Consider the following 25,355-nt stretch of genomic DNA (forward strand, 5'->3'; position numbering starts at 1 on the left):
AAAGAATATGTCTAGGAAGATATCCAGGTCCACCATTTATCAGAGTTGCCAGTGCACTCTGGCCCTTTAACAGCACCGACATTCTGATTTCCCCGGGCACTATGGAAACCAGAATAGAATACGGGACAGCTGAGAGCACCCAAGACACTGGCAGTTGGAAGAGTGATGATGGAGGACAAGCAGGACCTCGAGGACAGGTAAAAGGAAGAAGCACTTGAAGAAAGAAAGAAATGTTAAGTTGACCTGCAACTTAACACGTGGGAAGATCCCACATGCCGTGGAGCGGCTAGGCCCGTGAGCCATGGACGCTGAGGCTGTGTGTCCGGAACCTGTTGCTCCTTAACGGGAGAGACCACAACAGTGAGAGGACCGCGTACCGGAAAAAAAAAAAAAAAAAGTAACAGAATTTTTCATCTGACCCCTACAGCAACAACCACCCCCCCCAAAAAAAAAGGAAAGAAAGAAAAAAGAGCCATTTCTGAGGTTTACTGATAGGAGTTAAATAAAAAAGAACCAAAACTAGTTACTTCAAAAGTTTACTGTAATTATCCAAGCAATACTATTAACTTTTAGAGTACTGAGTAAAGGTAAAATAAGTCAATTAGTAGTTAAGAGATCCCCAGATTTTTAAAAAATTTATTGACTAGTTAAATTTATAAAAGAAATTGGGGAATTATCATAAAAATACCATTTTAAGAAAAATTTGACCAAATAAGGACAATCTGCATTCATCATTACATAAATGAAAAGACATTTTAATGTAATATCAATGCTACTGTCAGTGAGTATCAGCAGATACATTCCTCTTTGTGTGTGTGTTGGTGTGTGTATGATTCAAGGATGGGCACTGAGAAAAAAAAATCCTATCAATCAAAAAAGAAAATAATAATGTAAACAACAACATAACAAACTTATTCTAGAGTAAGTTCTATCTCCTCCCTACCCCCCAGTTTACTGAAGAGTTTTTTTCCCTAGGATGTGAGTGTTAGTTATTTCATTGTAAACTTTAAAACAAAACTCTATAAATTGATTCTTGTTTCAACATTCTCTTTAATTTCAAAGACATTGTTTATTGATAACACTGGAAAGCATTTGATCAACTGAGTAAACTTTTTTTTTTTTCCTGAAGAAACAGAGTTCATCACTGAAGAGGTAGCCTAATAATATAAATACTGTAATAAGCTAAAAACTGGAATCATCTAGAAGAATAAATAGGACTCATCATGTCCTTCTCAGCCCGTACCCGAAAGACCAACAAAAAGAATCTTCCACTGGAATGTCTTCTAATGCCACAAGTTCCACGTAGTAATTACTTGCATTTTCAGGAAGAAAAGCAAAAACTACAACTAAAGAAATTCCTTCTTCATAGGATGTTCCTAGTGGCCAGGGTAACAGCAAACATAGAAAAAAAAGATATTGCTGAATACTATGAACAATTGTTTCAGTCAATTTTGAAACATCACCCAGGAGAAGCAGTGACAGGATTATTGCTCATATATCCTAATTCCATTGTGCATATCCTGGAGTCCTCCAATGGTACTCTTTACCAAATTCTTTTGGATTATCTTAGCCATGAAAAGGATGAAACAGAATTTTTTATCCAAGGAATGAAAATTATAGTCACAGTACACAATATACCAACAAGGCTCTTTATGCAATGGCATGTTTCAGTAATAAAAGCGCCAGTTATGTATCTTGATGATGTGACACAGTCACTGTCCCTACAAGAGGTCATGACAGAATTTCTCATCCAAACCCATAAACTAGTACTCCATCTTTTTAAGACTGTGAAAGTGGGCACTAAAGGACCAGGCGATAATTTGCATCAAGTTGCACCTGAATTACTCCTTCCAGAACAAATAATAAAGTACATATGCAATTCTGCAGAATCAATGGACCCAGAAACTTTCATAAACATGTATAATAAACCCATACATGTCACCTTGGATTCTGAGGTGGTATGGCCCACTCCTTCCAGCTTCTAGGATGAAGAGAGATGATGTGGTCAGTGTAGTCAAATCTCTTAAGGAATGTATGCTACTTAAATAAAAGGAAAATATTTCTAAAGTTACTTTTCTCTTTAAAAAAGGAAAGAAACAACACAGCAATCTACACAAAGGTAATAGACTAATCTTTACAGAGTATGCTGAGTTAAACTTGAAAATTTATCTGGTCTAATATTAAGATCAACACATTATTTTCAATAATGAAGGGGTTTAATAAGGTCATAATAAGTTCTCAAGGTTAACATCATTTTGATGAAATGACTTCATTTTTAATGAAAAGTAGAGATGAAAAAGGATAAACACGTGATTCAGATTCTCATTCATTCTTTCAACCATCAATGAGCAGCTGTCACCACGCAGTATTATGTTCTGAGAGTACAAAATTTGGGGGAAATATACAATGCTTGAGTTGCTTGCAGCCTAAGCTTGGAGGCAAATATGTGTAAAAGTAAATATGATGCATGATATGATGTATGATATGATCATTATTATAGTCGCAATATGCAGGAAAGACTGTAAGAACAAAGTAAGGGAGTAATCTCGCTATGTATGGTCGCTGAAATCAGAAAACAAAACCTAAAATTTGAAAGTAGTACCAAGGCTCACATATTCTGGATGATATAATCAAGAATACTGAGGACATTATAAAGCTAAAGAACACAATAGCTTTTTGAAATGACTAGAAAATACACTGTCAGAAAGCACTGTAATTGTATTATTTCATGCAAAGTCATTTATTGAGCACCCTTCACAGGACAGACACTTGCCAAATGACAGGGATATGTCAGGGTCCAGAGAAGACATGATCCCTCCTCACTTGGGAAACATACTTCTAAATGAGTCTATGTAAGATAAACAAATTGGTTATTTCTTCAATTTAATTCCTAGAAAGCAATTAATTATATGCAATTTCTATATGACCTATTTCAAGTTGGTCTCTCCCTTGCTGAGTATTGGTCTCTCCCTTGCTTACCCAAGATTAATGCTTTTTTCGCACTATTTAAATTTTTCTAGTTTGTTCAAGCAATTAAGCAACATTAATGTTTTACTACTTCAATGATATTTATCCAAAATTGCTTCAATATCCTATGAAATCAACTTTGGAATGAATAGAAGAAATACTGTTATATCATTTTAACTTCATTTCTCATTGCTTATTTGATTTTCAGTCTCTTTGGGGGGGGAACCATCTCAGTATGTACTTCAAATTTGTCATATGTAGATAATATCATAATTTGTTCCATATTAGAATCAAATTTCAGGAAAGACCATTCCTATTTTTTAATTTAGTAATATAGTTTTAGAAAAAGAATGACATTTTTCACTTTAAGCTGACTTGAAGTTCCATTCATTTAAATTTAGTAACATAAAGGATATTTCAGAGAAAATTAAAATTCTTCCAATTAAGAAAGAGTATATAATTTACAAACATTTTATCAGTTTGATAAATATCAAACGCCTCATATTCAGCAATGTGCTATTTACTCTTTGAACTGAAAAGGCACCCATTGATAGTAAATGTTTAGTGACAAAGTGAGTGGAGTTGAGTTAATGCTTTCCAGGCCACCAAAAAAAAAAAAAAGAAGACAAGGAGGAAATAAATAGAAAGAAAGGAAGGAAGGAAGGAAGGAAAAAAGAAAGAGAAAGAGAGTAAGCCTCAGTCAGTCTTTGAATGTATGTAAGGAAGAGGTTTGGGAGGGCAGATGAGCATATTTAAGAGAACAGAGACGAGCAAAAGCAGGAAGGAGAAAATGAACCAAAAATGTTTATTGGACCAGATGGAATCCATTTAATGGGGTAAATTTTGTTTAGGAACAATATTTTCTAAAGTTAAAATGAATAGAAGTAGTTTACAAGTAAAACTACATATTTGAGTATATAAAAGTACGGCACATTATATTCTCCAAAAATGGCCACTGCAATGTATCCCATCCCACACGCTCTTCTTACAACGTGACCTCAACACACCTCCCATCGCATGGTGGGTTCTAAATACCCTCCCCTTGAAATCAGGCAGACTTTTCTTTGTGACTGCCTAGATGAACACTACAACAGAAGTGATCCAATGTGACCTCCAAGGTCATAAAAATGCCTTGCACTTTGCCTTGATCACTTGAATGGAACCTAGACAATATGCTATGAGCAATCCAAGCAGGTTTCCAGATGACACCCCCAGCCGAACTCCCAGGCAACAGCCAGCATCACCACTGGACATGTGACTGAGTGAACCTTCAGGTGACTCCAGGCTCTAGCCTCCCAGCCAACCCTGGATTTCAAGCCAGACCAACTGACACCATGTGGAGGAGTAGAGTACAGATGAGCTGCTCCCACTGAACCCTGCCTAAACTGCAGATCTGTGAACAGCAAAAATTATTGTTGTTGATTCAAGCTACTAAGTTTTGGGTGAATGTTCATGCAGCAGTCTGGAACACTAATATATAACAAGAATAATTTTGTATGTACATTTTATTGATATATGTACATATCATTTATTTATTCATTCATCTATGCAACTAATATTTTCTAAATATCTACCAGTAAATATTTACCAGGGCACCAAGCACTGGATATACAAGCAGAAGTAAGACGTGTGTCCTCCACACTGCCTAGCATAGAACTTCTATTGGTCTATAATACTTTCTGGTGTGAGAAATACTGATAGAAAATTAATTCATTGGCCAAAGGAAAAAAAAAAAACATAAAAAAACCTCAGTCATTTTTCGAAGAAGTTATAGAAAATATCTAAATGAAAACACTGATTTACTTAGTAGACTGTTACTTTACATTTAAAGGATTCCTGAAGCATGAATTGTGCAAATAATTGGAAAATAAGCACAAAGTAAGCATAAATAAACTACTTATTTATTTATTTTTTTATTTAAATGACACTCTAGAATGAGTTTATTCAAATGCAAGTAGTCACCTTAGGAGAGTTTATATTTATTTCAGTGACAGCATCACTGCTAAAAACATTTTGTGACTCATTAATGGCAGATAAATTAAGGAGGTTTATAAATCAAAGGGAGTTAAAATATTTTAGTTACATCTAGTTTTCTGAACCCCAAATAATATATATTGCAATTTGATTGGTGACCTTAATATTCAAACTTCATTCATAGAAAGGTTTATTTTTAAATATTATACTCACTCTCAAAGGAAGATCTGCTGTCACTGAACATATTAAAAGAGTGTGACACTGCCTCTAAGGGGAAATACAGATATGTTTCCAGTAACAGTTGTGTTATTAAGAGTCCTACAGAGCTTACCAATATCACATCTTTAAAGGGGACAACACTCATTTAGCTGTGTCTGTTTCGGTATATAGATAAAATGCAGAAATACTATATTCATACCTGACAAATGTAATTTAATTTGATGAAGTCCAAAAATGTGACTCGAGCGTTAGGAAGCCTCAAAAGGTAATTCTCACCCCAATGAGGGTTATAGTTTTCTTACAATGAAACTTTACATAAAACCAGAGCACAGAAGTTAAACCAAATAGAAAATGAGCATTTAAACACTGAACATACAACATTCACTGTTCATATAACAATGACCATATAACATATACTCATATATATCTGAGGAACATATGACATTTAAGTGGCATGGCCAGCACCATTCCCATCCTTTTGTTTTGATACTGATATCTTCTACAATAGAATGACATGCTGACAATCTTGTTCTTGTTTCAGTGTAACCAAGGACTTCCAGGAAGGTTATAGTTTTCTTGAAGGACAACTGAAATAATGTTATTTGGAGGGAAAAACCCTCCTGGGGTGAATTTTAAGATTTGTACTGTCTTCATTCTTTTTTTTTCTTTTTTTTTTTTTTTTTGCGGCACGCGGGACTCTCACTGCTGTGGCCTCTCCCGTTGAGGAGCACAGGCTCCGGACGCGCAGGCTCAGCGTCCATGGCTCACAGGCCCAGCCGCTCCACAGCATGTGGGATCTTCCCGGACCGGGGCACGAACCCGTGTCCCCTGCATCGGCAGGTGGACTCTCAAGCCACCAGGGAAGCGCTACTGTCTTCATTTTAATTAAAGAAGCATCTGAATTCCTTCCTGGAGAATCATTGGTTAGTACAAACAGATTCTTACATTTAGTGACTTTATCATAACTTTAGCACGACAAAACAGCATTTCAATTCAGTGAAACCTATCTCTAGCACAGAATTCCCCCAGCTTCCATGAGGAAGTGGAAATGGGACAGCTTAACAACGACTGAATATAGCAAGTACTTTTAGAATATTTCATGTTGTTAGTAAGTGACTTAATGTAGAATTAGAGTTCTCCCCCTTGTGGTCAATTATGTAAATTTCCAGATTACCTGCTGATACGATTTACACAATAAATACAGAGCATAGTTTTTAAGAAAATATAAAGAGAAGCCCCAAAGGTACCTGTCAAATGTCTGTTCTACCTGCCTGCCCCCTCAGCCACACTGTTGTGCAGAAAAAGACATTAAGTGCTTTGCCAACAGTAAAAGCAAGAGTTGGTAACACTAGTCCCCTATTTCCACTTCATCACTTTAAATAGTTAACTGTAGTCATGGTTAGGGGTCTGGATTTAACTCTAAGTGCTCTCTTCACTACTACGCCAAACACCTTCTGTGCTCCAGTCCTCCCATAATGCCTTTTCAAGACACCCGACTGGATTTCCACAGGCACCTCCATCTGCAAGAGTCCTGGATAGAAAGAATCATTCCTTGCCTCTACTATCCCTTTAATCTGCTCCCCCACCTGCACTCCCCGTTGCTGTAAAATGGACCACTCTCCACACAGTTGCCAACTCGGAACTTGAACGTTGTCCTAATTTCCTCCCTTCCTTTTTATTTCACTGACAGCCAATCAATCCAGGCCCCACTCATTTTCCACAGTAAGTGTTTCTAGTGTCTGGCCTTGTTTTTGTGCCATTCTTAGGGATCTCCCTCACTCTAATCTTCTCTTCCGCCTCTCTGTCTTTCTAGTCTATGTAATATGTCTATCAAAGTTAAAGGCAGTATAGCAAAAGATGTAAGAGAGTCACCTATGGTATCAAATTGCTGTACTGAAACCTGGTTCTGAAAGTCTGTAGAGATGCAATCTGTTTCTTTAACCTTCTGCACCTCAGTTTCCTCATCTACAAAATAAGTGTGATTAACAGTATCTATAAGACTGGTTATGGACACTGCATGAAATAATGGTGGCAAGATCCTAGCACACAGTGAACACTAATAAATGTTATTCCTCTGATCAAAATTCTTCAGTGGCTTTCATTTCATCTTCCATACAAAAAGCAAAGTTCTATCATGATCTGCAAAGCCTTGATTCTCTGATTCTTGCTTACTAAGCTACCCACCCTCATCTGTACTCATCATTCCCTTTCTCACACTTTGTTCTCTAATGATTTCCCAATACTTTCATGCTTTTATGCCTTTATACCTTTAACTTCCTTCCTCATTTCTCTTAGCAAGATTCTCCTTATGGAGGGCCCTAAACCAAGATGACAGAGTAGAAGGACGTGTTCTCACTCTCTCTCATGAGAACACCAGAATCACAACTAGCTGCTGGACAGTCATCGACAGGAAGACACTGGAACTCACCAAAAAAGACACCCCACATCCGAAGACAAAGGAGAAGCCACAATGAGATGGTAGGAGGGGCGCAATCACAATAAAATCAATCCCGTAACTGCTGGGTGGGTGACTCACAGACTGGAGAACACTTATACCACAGAAATCCACCCACTGGAGTAAAGGTTCTGACCCCCATGTCAGGCTTCCCAACCTGGGGGTCCAGCAACAGGAGGAGGAATTCCGAGAGAAACAGACTTTGAAGGCTACTGGGATTTGATTGCAGGACTTCGACAGAAATGGGGGAAACAGAGACTCCACTCTTGGAGGGCACACACAAAGTAGTGTGCGCATTGGGACCCAGGGGAAGGAGCAGTGACCCCAGGGGAGACTGAACCAGACCTACGTGCTAGTGTTGGAGGGTCTCCTGCAGAGGCAGCGTGTGGCTGTGGCTCACCATGGGGACAAGGAAACTGGCAGCATAAGTTCTGGGAAGCACTCCTTGGTGTGAGCCCTCCCAGAGACTGCCATTAGCCCCACCAAAGAGCCCAGGTAGTCTCCAGTGTTGGGTTGCCTCAGGCCAAACAACCAACAGGGAGAGAACACAGCCCCACCCATCAGCAGTCAAGTGGATTAAGTTTTACTAAGCTCTGCCCACCAGAGCAACAGTCAGCTCTACCCAACACCAGTCCCTCTCCATCAGGAAAGTTGCACAAGCCTCTTAGATAGCCTCATCCACCAGAGGGCAGAGAGCAGAAGCAAGAAGAACTACAGTCCTGCAGCCTGTGGAACAAAAACCACATTCACAGAAAGATAGACAAGATGAAAAGGCAGACAGCTATGTACCACATGAAGGAACAAGATAAAACCCCAGAAAAACAACTAAATGAAGTGGAGATAGGCAACCTTCCAGTAAAAGAATTCAGAATAATGATAGTGAAGATGAACCAGAACCTCGGAAAAAGAATGGAGATGGAGAAAAAAGATCGAGAAGATGCAAGAAATGTTTAACAAACACCTAGAAGAATTAAAGAACAAACAAACAGAGATGAACAATACAATAACTGAAATGAAAACTACACTACAAGGAGTCAATAGCAGAAAAACAGAGGCAGAAGGACAGATAAGAGACCTGGAAGACAGAATGGTGGAATTCACTGCTGTGGAACAGAATAAAGAAAAAAGAATGAAATGAAGACAGCCTAAGAGACCTCTGGGACAACATTAAACGCAACAACATTCGCATTATAGGGTTCCCAGAAGAAGAGAGAGAGAAAGGACCAGAGAAAATATTTGAAGAGATTATAGTCGAAAACTTCCCTAACATGGGAAAGGAAATAGCCACCCAAGTCCAGGAAGCACAGAGAATCCCATAGAGGATAAACCCAAGGAGAAACACACCGAGAGACATAGTAATTAAATTGGCAAAAATTAAAGACAAAGAAAAATTATTGAAAGCAGCAAGGGAAAAATGACAAATAACATACAAGGGAACTCCCATAAGGTTAACAGCTGATTTCTCAGCAGAAACTCTACAAGCCAGAAGGGAGTGGCATGACATATTTAAAGTGATGAAAGGGAAAACCTACAACTAAGATTACTCTAACCAGCAAGGATCTCATTTAGATTCGATGGAGAAATCAAAAGCTTTACAGACAGGCAAAAGCTAAGAGAATTCAGCACCGCCAAACCAGCTCTACAACAAATGCTAAAGGAACTTCTCTAAGTGTGAAACACATGAGAAGAAAAGGACCTACAAAAACAAACCCAAAACAATTAAGAAAATGGTCATAGGAACATACATATTGATAATTACCTTAAACGTGAATGGATTAAATGCTCCAACCAAAAGACACAGGCTTGCTGAATGGATACAAAAACAAGACCCATATATATGCTGTCTAAAGAGACCCACTTCAGACCTAGGGACACATACAGACTGAAAGTGAGGGGATGGAAAAAGATATTCCATGCAAAAGGAAATCAAAAGAAAGCTGGAGCAGCAATACTCATATCAGATAAAATAGACTTTAAAATAAAGAATGTTACAAGAGAAAAGGAAGGATACTACATAATGATCAAGGGATCAAGCCAAGAAGATGATATAACATTATAAATATATATGCACCCAACATAGGAGCACCTCAATACATAAAGCACCGGCTAACAGCTATAAAAGAGGAAATTGACAGTAACACAATAATAGTGGAGGACTTTAACACCTCACTTACACCAATGGACAGATCATCCAGACAGAAAATTAATAAGGAAACACGAGCTTTAAATGACACAATAGACCAGATAGATTTAATTGACATTTATAGGACATTCCATCCAAAAACAGCAGACTACACTTCTCAAGTGCGCATGAAACATTCTCCAGGATAGATCACATCTTCAGTCACAAATCAAGCCTCAGTAAATTTAAGAAAATTAAAATCACATCAAGCATCTTTTCTGACAACAACTCTATGAGATTAGAAATGAATTACAGGGAAAAAAACGTAAAAACTCAAACACATGGAGGCTAAACAATACATTATTAAATAACCAAGAGATCACTGAAGAAATCAAAGAGGAAATAAAAAAATACCTAGAGACAAATGACAAAGAAAACACGACGATCCAAAACCTATGGGATGCAGCAAAAGCAGTTCTAAGAGGGAAGTTTATAGCTATACAAGCCTACCTCAATAAACAAGAAAAATCTCAAATAAACAATCAAACTTTACACCTAAAGGAACTAGAGAAAGAAGAACAAACAAAACAAAAAGTTAGCAGAGGAAAGAAATCATAAAGATCAGAGTAGAAATAAATGAAGTAGAAACAAAGAAAACAATAGCAAAGATCAATAAAACTAAAGGCTGGTTCTTTGAGAAGGTAAACAAAATTGATAAACCATTAGCCAGACTCATCAAGAAAAAGAGGGAGAGGACTCAAAGCAATAAAATTAGAAATGAAAAAGGAACAGTTACAACAGACCCCGCAGAAATACAAAGCATCCTAAGAGACTACCACAAGCAACTGCATGCCAATACAATGGACAAACTGGAAGAAACGGACAATTTTATAGAAAGGTATAACCTTCCACGACTGAACCAGGAAGAAATAGAAAATATGAACAGACCAATCACAAGTAATGAAATTGAAACTGGATGAAAAATCTTCTAAGAAACAAAAGTCCAGGACCAGATGGCTTCACAGGTGAATTCTATCAAACATTTAGAGAAGAGCTAACACCCATCCTTCTCAAACTCTTCCAAAAAACTGAAGAGGAAGGAACACTCCCAAACTCATTCTATGAGGCCGCCATCACCCTGATATCAAAACCAGACAAAGATGTCACAAAAAAAGAAAGCTACAGACCAATATCACTGATGAACATAGATGCAAAAATCCTCAACAAAATACTAGCCAACAGGGGCTTCCCTGGTGGCGCAATGGTTGAGAGTCCGCCTGCCAATGCAGGGGACATGGGTTTGTGCCCTGGTCCAGGAGGATCCCATAAGCCACGGAGCGGCTAGGCCCGTGAGCCATGGCCGCTGAGCCTGCGCGTCCGGAGCCTGTGCTCCGCAACAGGAGAGGCCACAGCAGTGAGAGGCCCGCGTACTGCAAAAAAAAAAAATACTAGCCAAAAAAATCCAACAACACATTAAAAGGATCATACACCATGATCAAGTGGGATTTATCCCAGGGATGCAAGGATTCTTCAATATATGTAGATCAATCAGTGGGATACACCATATTAACAAATAGAAGAAGAAAAAAACATATGATCATATCAGTAGATGTAGGAAAAGCTTTTGACAAAATTCAATACCCATTTATGATAAAAACTCTTCAAAAATTGGGCATAGAGGCAACCTACCTCAACATAATAAAGGCCATATATGACAAACCTAGAGCAAACATCATTCTCAATGGTGAAAAACTGAAAGCATTCACTCTAAGATCAGGAGCAAGAAAAGGATGTCCACTCTCACCACTATTTTTCAACATAGTTTTGGAAGTCCTAGCCATGGCAATCAGAGAAGAAAAAGAAATAAAAATAATACAAATTGGAAAAGAAGAAGTAAAACTGTCACTGTTTGCAGATGACATGATACTATACATAGAGAATCCTAAAGATGCCACCAGAAAGCTACTAGAGCTAATCAATGAATTTGGTAAAGTTTCAGGATACAAAATTAATGCACAGAAACCTCTTGCATTCCTATACACTAATGATGAAAAATCCAAAGGAGAAATTAAGGAAACACTCCCATTTACCATTGCAACAAAAGAATAAAATACCTGGGAATAAACTTACCTAGGGAGACAAAAGACATGTATGCAGAAAACTGTAAGACACTGATGAAAGAATTTAAAGATGATACCAACAGATGACTACACTACCCAAAGCAATCTACAGATTCAATGCAATCCCTATCAAATTACCAGTGGCACTTTTTACGGAAGTAGAACAAAATATCTAAAAATTTATATGGAGACACAAAAGACCTCGAATAGCCAAAGCAGTCTTGAGGGAAAGAAACGGAGCTGGAGGAATCAAAAGAAACGGAGCTGGAGGAATCAGACTTCGTGACTTCAGACTATACTACAAAGCTATAGTAATCAAGACAATATGGTACTGGCACAAAAAGAGAAACACAGATCAATGGAACAAGATAGAAAGCCCAGAGATAAACCCACACACCTATGGTCAACTAATCTATAACAAAGGAGGCAAGGATATACAATGGAGAAAAGACAGTCTCTTCAGTAAGTGGTGCTGGGAAAACTGGAGAGCTACATGTAAAAGAATGAAATTAGAACACTGCCTAACACCATACACAAAAAAAACCTCAAAATGGATTAAAGACCTGAATGTAAGACCGGACACTATAAAACTCTTAGAGGAAAACATAGGAAGAACACTGTTTGACATAAATGAGAGCAAGATCTGTTTTGATCCACCTCCTAGAGTAATGGAAATAAAAACAAAAATAAACAAATGGGACCTAATGAAACTTCAAAGCTTTTGAACAGCAAAGGAAACCATAAACAAGACGAAAAGACAACCCTCAGAATGGGAGAAAATATTTGCAAAAGAATCAATGGACAAAGGATTAATCTCCAAAATATATATGCAGCTCAATATTAAAAAAACAAACAACCCAATCCAAAAGTGGGCAGAAGACCTAAATAGACATTTCTCCAAAGACATACAGATGGTCAAGAAGCACATGAAAAGGTGCTCAACATCGCTAATTACCAGAGAAATGCAAATCAAAACTACAATGAGGTATCTCCTCACACCAGTTAGAATGGGCATCATCAGAAAATCTACAAACAACAAATGCTGGAGAGGGTGTGGAGAAAAGGGAACCCTCTTGCACTGTTCATGGGAATGTAAATTGATACAGCCACTATGGAGAACCATATGGAGGTTCCTTAAAACTACAAATAGAACTACCATATGATCCAGCAATCCCACTACTGGGCATATACCCAGAGAAAATGACAATTCAAAAAGACACATGCACCCCAATGTTCATTGCAGCACTATTTATAATAGCCAGGTCATGGAAGCAACCTAAATGCCCATTGACAGACGAATGGGTAAAGAAGATGTGGTACATACGTGGGTGGATCTAGAGACTGTCATACAGCGTGAAGTAAGTTAGAAAGAGAAAAACAAATATCGTATATTAACGCATATATATGGAACCTAGAAAAATGGTACAGATGAACCGGTTTGCAGGGCAGAAACTGAGACACAGACGTAGAGAACAAACGTATGGACACCAAGCAGGAAAGCAGTGGGGGAGTGGTGGTGGTGGTGTGATGAATGGGGTGATTGGGATTGACATGTATACACTGATGTGTATAAAATTAATGACTAATAAGAATGTGCTGTATAAAAAAATAAAATTTAAAAATTAAATTAAATAAAAGAGAGAAGAGCATTGGCACAAGAAGAGAAAATAAAAGAATATTCTTCTTCAAAAGTTAAAAAAAAAAAGAAAAAGGAGGAACTCCCTAATTTCTCCTAATATTATCATTTTTTTTCATTTGCCAAAAATGTTGGATAGATGTATATCTATAACTGATTCACTTGCTGTACACCTGAAACTAACACAACATTGTAAATCAACTATACTCCAGTAAATTTAAAAATAAATAAATAAATAAATAAAATAGATAGCTAGTTCAAAGCAGCCAGAAAGCACAGGTAGATCAGCTCGGTGCTTTTGATCACCTAGAGGGGTGGGATAGGGAGGGTGGGAAGGAGACGCAAGAGGAAGGAGATATGGGGACATATGTATATGTATAGCTGATTCACTTTGTTATAAAGCAGAAACTAACACACCATTGTGTAAAACAGTTATACTCCAATAAAGATGTTTAAATAAATAAATAAATAAAGCTACTGTGATAGGAAAAAAAAAAAAAAAGATTCTCCTTATCGATCAAATCTTATTTCCTCCGTGAAGCCTGGCAAACTCAAGATACCCTTTTCTGTCCTCATCGTACATGGTCCTCAACCACAATCTAGCAAATCTTCTGTCTTATTGCTGCTGTTTATTTTTATACTCATTTCCCAGCAACTTGTAAGCAATTACCATGGGAATTTTTTGGTATTTGTATCTTTAGTGCCTCATTTTTAAAACGAGTCATTTAAAATAGCTGCAAGAATTTCTCCATAAGGTTAATTTTACCTTTTCAAAATGGTTATGAAGTTTCAATGCATTAAAATATTCATATCTGACTGATCAGGGTTTGGCCATTGTCTCTGAAGCTCTCTAAAATAGCAAGTCAAAATATAATGGTTGCACCTTCTCTGAAATCTTCAGTTCTACCCACGTAATAATTTCTTCCACCCGAATTTGGAAGGATACCAGGAATATATTCTGGGAGTGATTCAGTCAAACTTTTGCATTTATATAATACTACTCACTGAACCAAGTACAGGAGCTCATTCCCAATTCACTGGATTAAAAATACTCTTTCTGAATAAGCTACTTATAAGGTATACAACCTTTATTCCATACTTAAAGGTGCTTTCTTTTTATGTTCTTTAAGTCCTTGTTTCACTAGCCATAGTTATCTGTTCTTTGAGATATATGCTTGATAAGACTACAATTTATTTTCTATATTTGCTTAGGTTATAAAAGTGTAAATTTGATTCCATTTTAATTATGTAGTTCACATTTCTGATCTGTTTTTAAAATACTAAGCCATTTTTAAGGACACTATTTTTAAAACAATGCATTAAATATAAAGCTTTGATTTATGAAGGAAGAAACAAATGTCTGAGTATTGAACATATTTACATTTTACCAAAATGCACACTAATGTAATCATCTCCTCCACTCAGGGATCTCTCTGATTCAAGTCTCACCTTTCTCCTCCCTCTCTTCCCAGTTTATAGGCTACTTTGCCTTTGGAAAGCAAAAATATTAGAGTACTCGACAAGAAGGTGTATTTTACCACAGATTAAAAACTTCACACCTTGTAGCATTTTAATTCTTTGATTCTTCACTTTCTATACTACACAGTGACAATTCTTGAACACATACCCTATTCCAGCCAAAATCTAAATGAAAAAAGTGAAAAGAACATTGATGCGAGATGACTGACCTTTGTTACGTACTCTCATTATGTGCCCTTGAACAAATGATTTATTCCTTTGGGGGTCTCTGCTCATCTACATCGTAGAATCTACAAGCATCATAAAAGAAGCCCATGAGCCCTGAACTTACCAAAAACGTGGCCAAAAGGAAAGACTATGTTAACTCATAGTCAGGCAGTCAGATAGGATTAGGTATTTTTTATTAAAATTGTGAAGTCTAATGTCTGAATGGATGACTAATCTACCCTATTGGAGAGTATTTGTTAGGAAATACCAACATTTTCCTTTAAAAAAAACTATCTTGGTTGCATCCATTTCAGTGAAAAGATGGATGGGAAACTGAAAAGCCAGGAATTGATATACGAGATCATGACATCTAAATATCAAGTTTGGTAGCACTGTGTCAGAAAAACAGTGAAGAGGGGGGCACTTTTCTGTAAGGCTGATGAGAAGCCACTGAAGATTTTAAGCACAGCATAATCAGATTGGTTTGGCTGCCGAGTTGAGAATGGGCTGGCAGGGGACACGCTGGTGCAGATAGGTTCCTTAGTAAGTTGTCACAAGTCTTCTGGCAGGAGATGATAAGAGCTTGGACTAGATTAACGACGGTAGAAATAGATCTAGGGGACCAATTTGAGACATAATCAGGAGGTAAAGGAACCTGGGTTATGAGAGAGAGAAAAGTGTCAAATACATTAGTTTTCTAGCTTTTTCAACAAGATGGTACCATTCCTGAGGTTGAAAATATACAAGGAGTATGGGGTTTGTAGGAAAATATTGTCCTTTTAATTACTGACATATTATAGCTACATCAGATTGGAACTATCTTTGTTTGATATTTCGATGATCAATATCTTTGGATGAGCTTTAGAGCATATGCATTATACTAAATCTCATACTTTGTTGAAATGGCTAAGTACTAATATATATTTTCCCATATAAGTAAGTAACTTCTAGGAAAGAAAAGTGAAAGAAAGCAGTTTGATAAATTTAAAAAAAATAAGCTGAAAGAGAAATTATCCCAAACATTACCCTGAGTCTAATATTCACCACCACAGCTCCCCTGAATCTTATATCTGTATTCAGTGGAGTCAAACATAAAATCAACAGCACTTATTAAGCTTAATTCCTTCCCTTAGTCAAATAAAAGTCATTCAAAACATTTAATTCAATAATTATTGATTGAGTTCTATAGGTACAGTCATGTGTTAGGAGCCAGGTAAGCCATAAACATATAAACGGTTCCATAGGGCCCCCTTCCAAATCTACTGGTACATCATTTATTCCATTTGCAATAAAAATTTAGGTGAAAAGCTGTCCTTTGGCATTATACTGAAATGACTTGCCTCTTCCTTTTCTCATACATTGAATTTTATTCTCTCTCTCTGCATTTTGTCATTCAGCAAGTATGAACTGAAAAACTGTGTCAGGCACTTTGTCAGGCATGGGGGCTCAGGGGTGCAAATAAACATCATTTCTACCTTGGAGAGTATGCAGTCTCTGTCTCCCTCTACCCCAGACACATAAAAGAAAATGAAACAATTATGATAATTGTTATCATTGTGGATATACAAATTGCAATGGTTTCCTAACTTTACCTAGTTTAGAGGATTAGGGGAAGCCTCTGAGGGGAGAAAGACACAAGGATTTCTGAAAGTTAAATAGAGGTGAGCCAAATAAAAGGCAAGGAATAGGAGGGGAGTGTTCCTGGCAGAGGAGACATATATATATATATATATATATATATATATATATATATATATACACACACACACACACATATATAATAAATATACATATATGTATATATATGTGTATGTATGTGTGTGCGTATATATATATATATATATATATACACACACACCCTAGCAGAGGGGTGTTCTAAAACCTAAAGGCAAGAAGAGCCATACTGTGCTAGAAGAACAGAAAGAATTTCAGTAAGGCAGGACCTGAAATACAAAGGGAAATCATAAGAGATGAGACTGGATAGTAGTTAGGCATGGGACCAGATTATGCAGACACTTACAGTTACATAAGTACAATGACTTCTCAAGTGAAGCAGGACACAGACGTGTTTTAATCAGAGAAGGACCCTGATTAGACATGCATCATGGAAGGGCCATTTTGAACTGAGAGAAGAGATTGAACGAGAACTAGGTAACTAGACAGGATAGGTATGCTATTTCGGAGGCTATTACAGTAATCAGGGAAAGAGATGATAGGAAGTCTGTGCAAAAATCATGGCAACAAGAATAGAAGAGATGGCAAAAATCAAGAGATAGTTCAGATATCTTGGTGTTTGAAAGCAGAAAGTGTGAAGAAGAGAAAAGGGTCAAGGACAGAGCAATTGGCAGGCAGTGGTGTTGTGCCCTGAGACAACAACACTGGAAAAGCAGCAGGCTGGAGTTACACAGGGAGAGAGATGAAGTTTTCCATTATGAATATGCGGAATCTGAGGTTTATGAGAAACATCAATGTTAAACTCTCAATAAGAGTAGTACATATATTGCCCTGAAGCTCAGAAGATGGGTCTGGCATAGAGATGGTGACTTGAAAATCACCCTAGACAACGATAGCATTCAAGAGTAATGCTATCACCTGGCACAAGTATATGGAGTGGAAGGGAAGAGAGCCTACTTTAAAACCCTGGGGAATGCAAAGGGCAGAACATGGACCCACAAAGAATTCTAAGATGTCCTTAGTTAAACTGTCCAGAAGCAGACCAAAGAAGAGGGTAGTGTCATGGAGAAGAACATTTGCTAAAGAAGAAAGTACTCATCAGCATCAACTGCTGTCTCAAAGTCAAGTCAGAAAAGGACTAAAAAGTATATTTTATGACAAGGAGGTCTTTGGTGACTTGGAGCGACTTACATAGAGTAGTGGAGGCAAAAGCAGGATGCAGCAGGCTGAGCAGTGAGTGTTGGGTGAGAAAATAGACCAAGTACACACAACATTTCAAAAAGCTTGGGTGCTGAGTTGTTAGTGAATTTGCAGGGTCAAGTAAAATTCCCTTTTAAAACTCTAAAATTTTTATTAAAAGGAAGACCACTGGTTTATTCTGGTTTCAAGGAAGGAATCTGTCCTCTTATGTGAGATTGAATATCCAATCATGGCCCAAGAGGAAAAGAGCTCTACCCAGTTTCAAATGGCACAGATATGGTCTTATACTGTAAAGGTCCTCAAGTGACTATTTGTAAAGTTCTGGAAAAGAAAGTTTGCTCAATAAACATCTGGGTTACATAAATAATTGCATTAATCTCTAGAAGAAACCTAGCTGCACAGAAAGTGACTATTTTTTTAAAACGCTGCTAAAGTACTTTTTTAATATTTTTTTTTTGCTAAAATACTTTTTTATTTACTTGTTTATTTTCATTTATTTTTGGCTGCATTGGGTCTTCATTATTGCGTGCGGGCTTTCTCTAGATGCGGCGAGCAGGGGCTACTCTTCGTTTGTGGTGCGTGGGCTTCTCGTTGCAGCAGCGTCTCTTGCTGTGCAGCACGGGCTCTAGAGCGCAGGCTCAGTAGTTTTGGCGCATGGGCTTAGTTGCTCTGCGGCATGTGGTATCTTCCCGGACCAGGGCTCAAAGTCGTATCCCCTGTGTTGGCAGGCAGATTCTTAACCACTGCACCACCAGGGAAGCCCAGAAAGTGACTTTAGAATATGTGTGTGCTCTGATGTTACAGCTCAAACTTTGGGTTATTCTATCATATTTCTGAAACTGAGTTGCCCCCTAAAATCGAATTCCCCTGCCGAGTTTATGATTAACCCCTATTCCCTTTCTTGTCCCACACCTGCTCCCCTCAAAATTGATAAGTATCAAAGAAAAGGGGGGATTGAAACCGAGCAGGATCCTAAGAGACACTCCCAGGTACATATGCCTTTCTGTTTATAGAAAAAGGCTTTAGTCTCATAGACCTTCCCTGAGTTCCAAAGATCGGATTCAGTTAAGTGAGGGAATGCAGAAACAAAAGAAAAGCAAGCCCCACATAATCTTTTCCATGATGTTAGCTTAAGCCAATACCTTGATTTATGACCCAAACTGTTAAGGTAACGCCCTGTGGCTTCAACCAACTGGCCCCAAGCAGACTTAAAAATTGATAACACAGGAAGGGTCAACTGAGAACTGAAACTCCTGAACCATTACATAGGCCCTAAACTAATAATAAAATGCCTCATCTACTGTTTCTGCTCTCTCCTAGAGGAAAGTTAAAGAATCACCAGACCAGACTAGGAACATATAGAATAATCATGACCCCTGGGGCCAAAGGAAGTCATAAGGCTGCACCAAAAAGTCTGCAGCTGAGATCTTATCTGAAATCTGGGATCACAGAGACCACTCTTCCCCTTTTTCCTTTAAAAATCTTACACCCTGGCCAGCCAGCAAGATGGATTTGAGATGAGTCTAGGTCTCCCATCTTCCAGATTGGCACCTCCTTGACTAATAAACTTTGCTCCAAACTCAGACATTTCAGCTTGTTTGGCCTCACTGTGCGTTGGGCACATGAACTTGGGTTCAACAATTTCCATTGTCAAACTTTACAGTTGATTGCAGATTACGTGTTTTATCTACTTTATGGATCAAGCACTTTGCATCTGTAAATTTTGCTCTGAAATCTGGCCCTTTTCCAAATTGCTTCCTTTTTTGTCCAGTCAGGGCATGCTAGGAAATTGCAAATTACAATCAAATCTCAATTTTCCAAACTAATGATTTTAAAGAGGAATAATGCATAATCCAAAATGATGGTGAATTCATGAACCATTTATCTCTGTAATGTATATTCATTAAACTTGACTCTAAGTACACCTCATATGGCATTCACAACAAAATGATAAAGCATTTCAACGGAAATGACTCAAGGGGACTTGCAAGGTTTTCCAATTTCCCTATTTCTGCTTCCAACTACATCCTATTACTTCTATCACATTTCATGTTCAGGTGACTCATGAAAATAAACTAACATACCATGATTTTTAGGATGCAGATGTTTCATCTACTCCTTGCAGCACTTCCTCATTATTGCTACCAATTTCTACAGCTATGGTCCTCTTTCTCTGTCTCTCTAAAAAGTTTCCCTCACAAAAGTAAAAAGAATAGTAAAACAAACCCATATACCCATCATCTACCTTCAACAATGATCAGCACCTCTTAAAAATTTACTGTGTTGAGAGTTCCCTGGTGGCCTAGTGGTTAGGATTCTGGGCTTTCACTGCTGTGGCCTGGGTTCAATCCCTGGTCTGGGAGCTGAGATCGCACAAGCCACACGACGTTACCCGCCCCGCCAAAAAAATTTACTGTTTGTTAAGAAGCATGACTATTATCTCTTTAATATACTATAGGTTAAGAAAGCACATGACTACTATATATAAAATAGATAACCAACAAGGACCTACTGTATAGCACAGGGAACTATACTCAGTAATTTGTAATAACCTGTAAGGAAAAAGAATATGAACAAATATATATGTGTGTATAACTGAATTACTTTGATGTACACCTGAAACTAACATAACATTGTAAATCAGCTATACTTCAATTTAAAAAAATCAGAGAAAACCCCTCAAATTTTTTTTAATTAAAAAAAAAGAAAGCACATGAATACTAGAACTAGAAGGAGCTTTAGATATTGTCTGTTCCAGCCTAGTCCCTCAGTAAGGAAAATGAGCAAGTAGGGACTTAACAAAGCACAGTACTGATTGATAACAAAGTAAGAACTAGACATTGTCCACACCTATCTTATTCCTTCTGGTGAAATCAAGACTACAGCTCTACTGCCTTATTCTTGGTACAGAATATGTCCCCAAATCCACAAACTATTACTTTCTACGGTCTTACAAAGCACAAACAACATGAAGTTTTTTAAAGTTTGACATATTAGCCACATGATTATTGAGTTGAATTTTGAAGAGTGAACAGCTCAGTGATGATCTGTAAGAAACAAAGAAAGTTCTTACCTTGGATGTTTAAAAAACATCCAACGTCCTGGTTAAAAACCAGGACGTCATCCAAGAATGTACTGAATATTTACTTTTTTTAGAAAGATGATTTTTATAAAGGGATAATTTCAGCAGTTCCTGTATTCCTTTCACCACATACAGAGGAAGGTAATTATAGGTTTGACGTTTTCACTTTTGACCTTCTTGTATAAGTAGCAGAAGATTTTAGAAAGTGAGTTTAGGGCTTTCATATAATATTAAGTTAAAAAGAGTGTGATGTTTTCCTCAAGAGTTCTCTTGTCCATAAAAACTGCTTTGGGGGATAATTCTTAGGAGGACCACTCACCCATGTCTGTTGCTAAAGATGTTTACTCAGAGTATTTTATTACATCAGAGGAGCTGGAAACCCACAGCTTAAGGTCGGCGTGTTCTACTAACAAGTGCCATTTCTTATCTCTGGCTCTACCTGGTTCTTCTTGCTAATATTAACCAAATGACAGTTGTATAAGCACAAGTAATTAGTTTATGAATGACAATAAGACAATGTTTTCCCTTTTGTATTTTTAAGAGACACCAAAATATCTCTTTAATGAAGCTCTCAGTTGATTAATAGGAATAAAATGCTTGCATAAATAGAATTATGTGCATTTTTGGAATATAATTAAAGACATGGGTAGATAGATAGATAGGTAGATAGATGACAAGAGAGATCAGTGTGTATATATATGTAAATATATATATATAAAGCCAAACTAGAGAAACCAATTAAGATTCATAAATCTGCTCCCAATCAAGTGTGAGAACCAGGGATTTAACTATCAAAGTTTAACAGTGTAGTACAAGAAAGGCTTCGTATAAATAATGCAGATCATTTCTCTACCAATTATGTCCTCCCTCACCCCTACTCTGACTCCCATCTGAGAAGCTCTGCATGTGGGTCACAACCGTGTGACCCTGTCACCCTCCCTTCCTCCTAATCTCTCTCCTTCTGCTCTATTACGTGCACACACACAGCATACAGCCTGGATTAGTACTATCTACCGGGAGCAGAGAAAGCCCATATATAAGGCAGCAAATGATGAAGCTGAAGTGAGAAGCAGACATGAGTTGCCTGGGAATAGTGGAGAGATAGAATCACTTCAGCTCCTGATTCTATTTCCCAGCCCTGGCTGAGGCCTGGTGGCATTTTCTACACCTGACTCCTTCCAATAATTTCTTCTCTTTTGCTTAAGTCAGTTAAAGTGGTTTGGCAGGGGTGGGTATCTTTTTCCCTCTTGAAGCAAATAATTCCTTATCAGCCTGACAAATATTTGTCAAAGCAACCTACTCACACAGTGCAAAGAGTTCTCAGTTTCACATTAGAAGATTCATGTTCAAATCTCCTATGTTCTGCTGGCTGACTGTGACCTGGAGAAAGTTATTTAACCTCTCTGGGCCTCTGTTTGCTCACCTATAAATTGAATGAGCACCCAAATATTCAATGAGATAAAATACACATGAAAATAACCAGCAACTCAATAAGTGTTTGTTGAATTCATCAGAGTTCAGAGTGTGCTCTGAAAGTTTGCCGTTTCCATAATGCAGTTATGACAGTAAGCTTTGTGACAAGGGCATGAGATGGTTTGAATTCTGACCAACAGCTTTGGGAGACCTCAAGAATGTTGGGCCAATTAGTCAAGCTGTTGATACATAATGCTTCCACAGCAAGGATCCAGTAGTCTAGAGATATTCTAGAAAATCTCCTAGCAGGGTAAGCACAGAGTAAGTGCTCCAGCAGGCTTTCGCTGTTGCTCTTAATATCCGCGGGAAGAATCTGAGCTACCCTTTGATAGATGTTCAAATACCAACTCTGACAATTGGACCCTGATCAGTTAATTAACTTTTATTAATGTGTGTTGTGAATACCCAATTTATATTCTTCAATAATAATGTGAACATTTAAAAAATCACCCATCATTGTAATTAAGTGGCTTAATATATTTATGAAGGAATTTTTTAATTATTATTTTAAAGAGCTCAAATTCTAACAAGATGAAGATGGACTTATGTTGGTTTTATGGGTTTTTGTTTCCATTATATGTTTCTAACAAAAAATTGGCTGCTTAATCATATGTACCCGAAAGAAAAAGGTAATAACCCCACTGTGCCTTGTCACCTGACATACATAAATTCATGTTTAATATTCATACCTATGAGCAAAATTAGTATATGACAAAGTAAGGAAAAGTACATAACAATAGTGGAAGCAATATACACATTCTAATTTTCTCCTATGGACAGAGATAATTTGGGGTTTTCACCTTGAAAAATTATAATGTTATTTGCAATTTATGTGAGATAAAATTTCGGAAAAGTGCCTCACTTTTTAATTATTACACATTATTAGTGTCTTTGGGCTCCTGGAAAGTGCTTTATAGTTTTGTGTAATTGCCAATTACAAGAGTTTGCACCATTAGTTCCTTACTAAAATCTGAACATTTGTTAATTATACCTACACATTGCTGTACAACTGAATATTTGGTCAAATTTTTATTTAAATTTGTCATATGTGTAGATACTCGAATTTTACTTTTCAGTTAATATTTTCATTTTGACCCATTCTAATCAACTAAGATTGAATGACTGTGTAAAAGAATGACCAAGGAGATAAGAGTTTCACTGAATGCCTACCAAGCCCCGGACTCTGTAGCATCCAGGTGCTGTCATTTACCTGGATAAAGAAGAGACAGGTCCTACTGCCAGGAGACTCAACGAAAGATAAACAAGTATGTGAGTCGACAATTAAAATGCCATTCTGTTGTAATAAATGAAAGTGAAAATTGTCATGGGGGCATAGAGAGAGAATAATCAATTCTCAGTCAAGTGGTTTCACACCTGAGCTTTGGCTTCTGAAGGTCCTGGGTCCAACCACAGCTCTCTGCCCCTCAGTAGCAGATGGAATAGTGCCTCCATCTTAAGATTGTTTTAAGAATTAAATGAGACAATGTGTGAAAGGCTTGTTTGGGCACAGTATGTCTGATGTAGAATAAGTGCTCCCTACCTGTTACTACCATTGTGAACTGGGCATTTGACAGGTGTCTGAACTCCAAGCAAGCATCACAGGGGATTCCCATAGGAATTACCAGCGAAGAAAAGAGAGTGAGCAAGTCATAAAACCCTCCTCAGCTCTGGCCTCTGAAGTTCTAAATCCAAGTAAATCCAAGGAGTATTGGTAAGTTCACATTGGTTCAATAATTCTACAATGTTAATGTGTACAACAAACTCGTGGGCTGCTTATTTACACTGCACATCCAGCCCCCACCCAAGGCATTGTGATTCTTTAAGTCCAGTGTAGAGGCCTCAAATCATTAGTTTAACCCCATTTAAACAACAACAGATGAAGATGAGCTCTTAAGGCCATTCTCGCTTGAGTTTACTACAAGTAACTAAGTTGCCATATATGACATGTAATTTAGCAGTCTTATTTTCCCTCTCTATCCTCCAGAATCAGGGGAAGCAACATACATATACCAAGAGTACTTACTATTGATTGAATTTAAATCAGCCAACTTGATGGCCTTTCTCTAGAATATTCAGAAAATTTTTGAAAAATGAATCATAATCAGAAAAATGAGAAAGGTCCTCTTCTAGAACATATATCATACAGGTTTATTTGCTTAACGTGTGTGTTTCCATTCTAGGCTGTAAACTCCATTGGAGCAGACAACGTGGGGTAGCTCCACCAGCTAGCATAAATGCCATACAGTTAATCAAGGATTATTTTATTTTCAGGAAAATGGAAAATGCTTGCATTCAAGAAGGTAGGAGTGGTAGGAAAGTTGGAGGGAAGGGGTAGATTGGAGAAATATTTAGGAGTTAAAATGAGCAGATTTACCAATCTGATGAGGAATTAAAGAAAAATAGTCTCAAGATTCAAGCCTACACCGTTAAATGAAGATGATGTCCCTAACTAAGAAAGCATGCACTTGGTGGAAGGTTAATTTAGTTTTGGATATTATGTGTTTGAGATGTCTATGGGAGATAATAACCAGTGAATAACCACAGATGCCTATGAATCCAAAATTCTGAGTTGTGGTAAACAGAATAATGGTCCCCATAGATGCCCACGATCTAATTCTCAGAAGCTGTGAATACTGTCTTACATGTCAAAAGGGACTTTGCAGGTGTGATTAAAACTAAGGACGTTGAGATGAGGAGAGGGGCCTGAATTATCCAAGTGGGCCCAATCTGATCCCATAAGTCCTTTA

General features: G+C 37.5%; 2 protein-coding genes across 5 annotated transcripts in view; one reads left to right on the plus strand and one right to left on the minus strand.

Moving 5' to 3' along the window:
* Positions 1–25,355, minus strand: part of ZNF804B (zinc finger protein 804B) — a gene marked incomplete at its 3' end in the record, with an annotated part of 871,582 nt that overhangs the window by 451,469 nt on the left and 394,758 nt on the right. The window lies entirely within an intron of this gene.
* Positions 792–1,985, plus strand: TEX47 (testis expressed 47; the record flags this gene model as incomplete). Its single annotated transcript, XM_079931004.1, has 1 exon — positions 792–1,985. Exon 1 carries the CDS (start codon positions 1,224–1,226, stop codon positions 1,983–1,985), a length of 762 nt encoding a protein of 253 aa, XP_079787130.1. The 5' UTR covers positions 792–1,223.

This window comes from Stenella coeruleoalba, assembly GCF_951394435.1.
Source record: "Stenella coeruleoalba genome assembly, chromosome: 9".
Taxonomy (NCBI): domain Eukaryota; kingdom Metazoa; phylum Chordata; class Mammalia; order Artiodactyla; family Delphinidae; genus Stenella; species Stenella coeruleoalba.